The sequence below is a fragment of the Entamoeba dispar genome, genomic scaffold (assembly GCF_000209125.1).
Source record: "Entamoeba dispar SAW760 scf_1105229461627 genomic scaffold, whole genome shotgun sequence".
NCBI classification, from domain to species: domain Eukaryota; phylum Evosea; order Mastigamoebida; family Endamoebidae; genus Entamoeba; species Entamoeba dispar.
The window spans coordinates 13899-16124 of NW_001854787.1; the positions used below are offsets into that span (position 1 = coordinate 13899).

Sequence of the window (2226 nt, forward strand, 5' to 3'; positions counted from 1 at the left end):
TTTACTTTCTCAATTTGGGCAAATTCCATTTGGTAACCTTTAACATATATTATAATTATTCAATTAATTTATTATCTTCTTATAATAAAGAATTTGAATAATGAAATGACATAAATGATCAACAACAATGTAATGACAAAGTCAGACCCTTTAGTAAATAGTAATGGGAAGAATAACCTACCTAAAATTAATCCAATGAGAATTAATCCAAAAAACATAAATAATGTAGATGGTGTAATACATTCCATCATTAATTCAATACATTCTTCTGAATCTCTTTGTATATGCTCTGCCCTTTGGTATTGATAATTAAATGTTCTTGGTGCTGGTCTTTGTTGATTATGACCATCTGTGTTTTTAATAAAACTCACAATAATACATGACCCTTCAGTAATTCTACACTGTTCGACCGTTAAGTCATCACCAAGTTCATTCCCCATAAATAAAAACTAAATTAAAATAAATTTATATCTAAGTAATATTTAAAAAACAAACAATAATATCATCTCCTCGAGACCACTGTAACGGATATGACTTTTGTTTTAGTTCCCTAATTAGTGTTTCAGGATACACTGACGTATAGCAGTCCCCCGTATTATCCCTTAATTTAATTGTGAGCATTCTTAATTATTAATTTTTAGATATAAATAATAGTTAAAAAAAAATTTTTTTTTTGATGTTTTACTTGTTATTACTATGTTTTTTCAGACATTGAAATTCTTTTTAAGTATTTGAGTGATGATTTTAAGTACTTGACCAATCTTTCTATTAGAAGCAATTGTTAATTATTTCTAAAAGAGCTAACATACAGTTATCTAATTTATATATCTTTTTTTTTAAAATTAAATAGTTTCAATTGGAAGTTGTCATGATTCGGTTATTTTATTAGTTATGTTTCTTAACAAATACACTGAGAAGAGTAAAAATGGTTTGAGATATTTAAACTGAATATCTTTTACAAAAATACGTTCTTTTCATTTTTGATTCTACAATAAAAACAAAATTAAATATGAGAGAACAAAAATTATATTTTTTCATAGACTCTTACTTTTATAATTAATCTAACCAAACAAAGTTCTAAGTTCTAGGTATATGTTTTTAAAGAAATGGTATTTAATAGAATGAGTAATTCACTTAAATTGGGTTTTAATTATCTTCTTTATTTAGTATTGTTTGTGTGAATTAATTGATAGGTATCAACATAATTTTCAATACTAACAAAATTAAGAAAGTTAGTAGTTATTTGAAGTTAAACATTATTGTTTTAAAGGAACAATACTAATAGATTCAAACATAGTAAATCATAATTCTCTATCTTTATTAAAATAAAACTAATAAAAGAACTTTTAAATAATAAAACTAAAAAATAAAAAATAGAATAATGGAAGAAGCTAACATCAAATTAATAAGTAAATATATTCAATTAAATTCTCTCAACGATATTAGAATTCTTTGTAGAAATCAAATTCCATCTTCTCTAAGAAGTTCTATTTATAAATTGTTTCTTCAACCAAAACAACAAGTCAAAGAAATAAAAAATTCTGAACATCATGTAGAAGAAATTAAAACTCTTGTCCAAGTTAAAGGAGAATTGATTTGGCCTATTGTTGATACAATTATCACACGATATACCATTGCTCCTACTCCAAAAAATTTAGAAAATTTGTATAGGGTTATATCAACACTTTACTCTCTTAATTCTTTTGAGTCAGCAACAGAAAATTCTCAAGAACAAATTCAATTAGCAAACTTATCAATAGCCTTTTTTGAAAAATTTCATAGATATGTCTTAACTCATTACCCATCAATACAAAATGCTTTAAACACTATTTTCCTTCAATTACTACTATTTCATTGTCCTTCATTTGCAATAAAATTAGAGTCAAAAAGAATTAATTTATCTAACCTAACATCTCCATTTATTTATAATTTGTTTATTTCTTTGTTTAATGACTTAGATGCTCTTTGGAAATTGTGGGATTACTTGTTGTTATCAGAAGATCCATGTTTCTTTGTTTTTATACTTGTCGCTCTCTTTTTGTTAAAAGAGAAGATGCTAGGAGATTCAACTGAAGACATTCTTCAAGAGCTTCAAAAACCTCTTTCTCTCTCTGAAGTTGACCTTCTTTGCTCAACGGCATCATTTATTAGAAGTCATACTCCTCTTACAGTCTTTAGATATATTAGTGGCAGTATTTCTTTTTCTTATAACTTCCAACGTATTTA

At 25.4% G+C, this 2226-nt stretch overlaps 3 protein-coding genes across 3 annotated transcripts in view, besides 5 other annotated features; 1 reads left to right on the top strand and 2 right to left on the bottom strand.

Annotated features, from left to right (window-relative positions):
* The window catches only part of EDI_174050 (uncharacterized protein), a gene marked incomplete at both ends in the record, with an annotated part of 528 nt that extends 499 nt beyond the window's left edge, over positions 1–29 (bottom strand). The window contains one exon of the mRNA XM_001733383.1: positions 1–29. This exon is cut by the window's left edge and continues 499 nt beyond it. Coding sequence (XP_001733435.1) covers positions 1–29 — 29 coding nt within the window.
* Positions 30–44: 15 nt separating this feature from the next.
* Positions 45–75: a sequence feature (AT_rich).
* On the bottom strand, positions 72–621 carry EDI_174160 (uncharacterized protein; the record flags this gene model as incomplete). The annotated part of the gene is made up of 2 exons (XM_001738683.1): positions 72–449; positions 496–621. 2 exons carry the CDS (start codon positions 619–621, stop codon positions 72–74), a joined length of 504 nt encoding a protein of 167 aa, XP_001738735.1.
* Positions 439–490: a sequence feature (AT_rich).
* A 2-nt stretch (positions 622–623) lies between the features above and the next one.
* Positions 624–675: a sequence feature (AT_rich).
* Positions 676–816: 141 nt separating this feature from the next.
* Positions 817–849: a sequence feature (AT_rich).
* A 467-nt stretch (positions 850–1316) lies between these two features.
* Positions 1317–1376: a sequence feature (AT_rich).
* Positions 1377–1381: 5 nt separating this feature from the next.
* The window catches only part of EDI_174170 (uncharacterized protein), a gene marked incomplete at both ends in the record, with an annotated part of 978 nt that continues 133 nt past the window's right edge, over positions 1382–2226 (top strand). Inside the window, one exon of the mRNA XM_001733384.1 lies at positions 1382–2226. This exon is cut by the window's right edge and continues 133 nt beyond it. Within this exon, the coding sequence (XP_001733436.1) occupies positions 1382–2226 (845 nt within the window).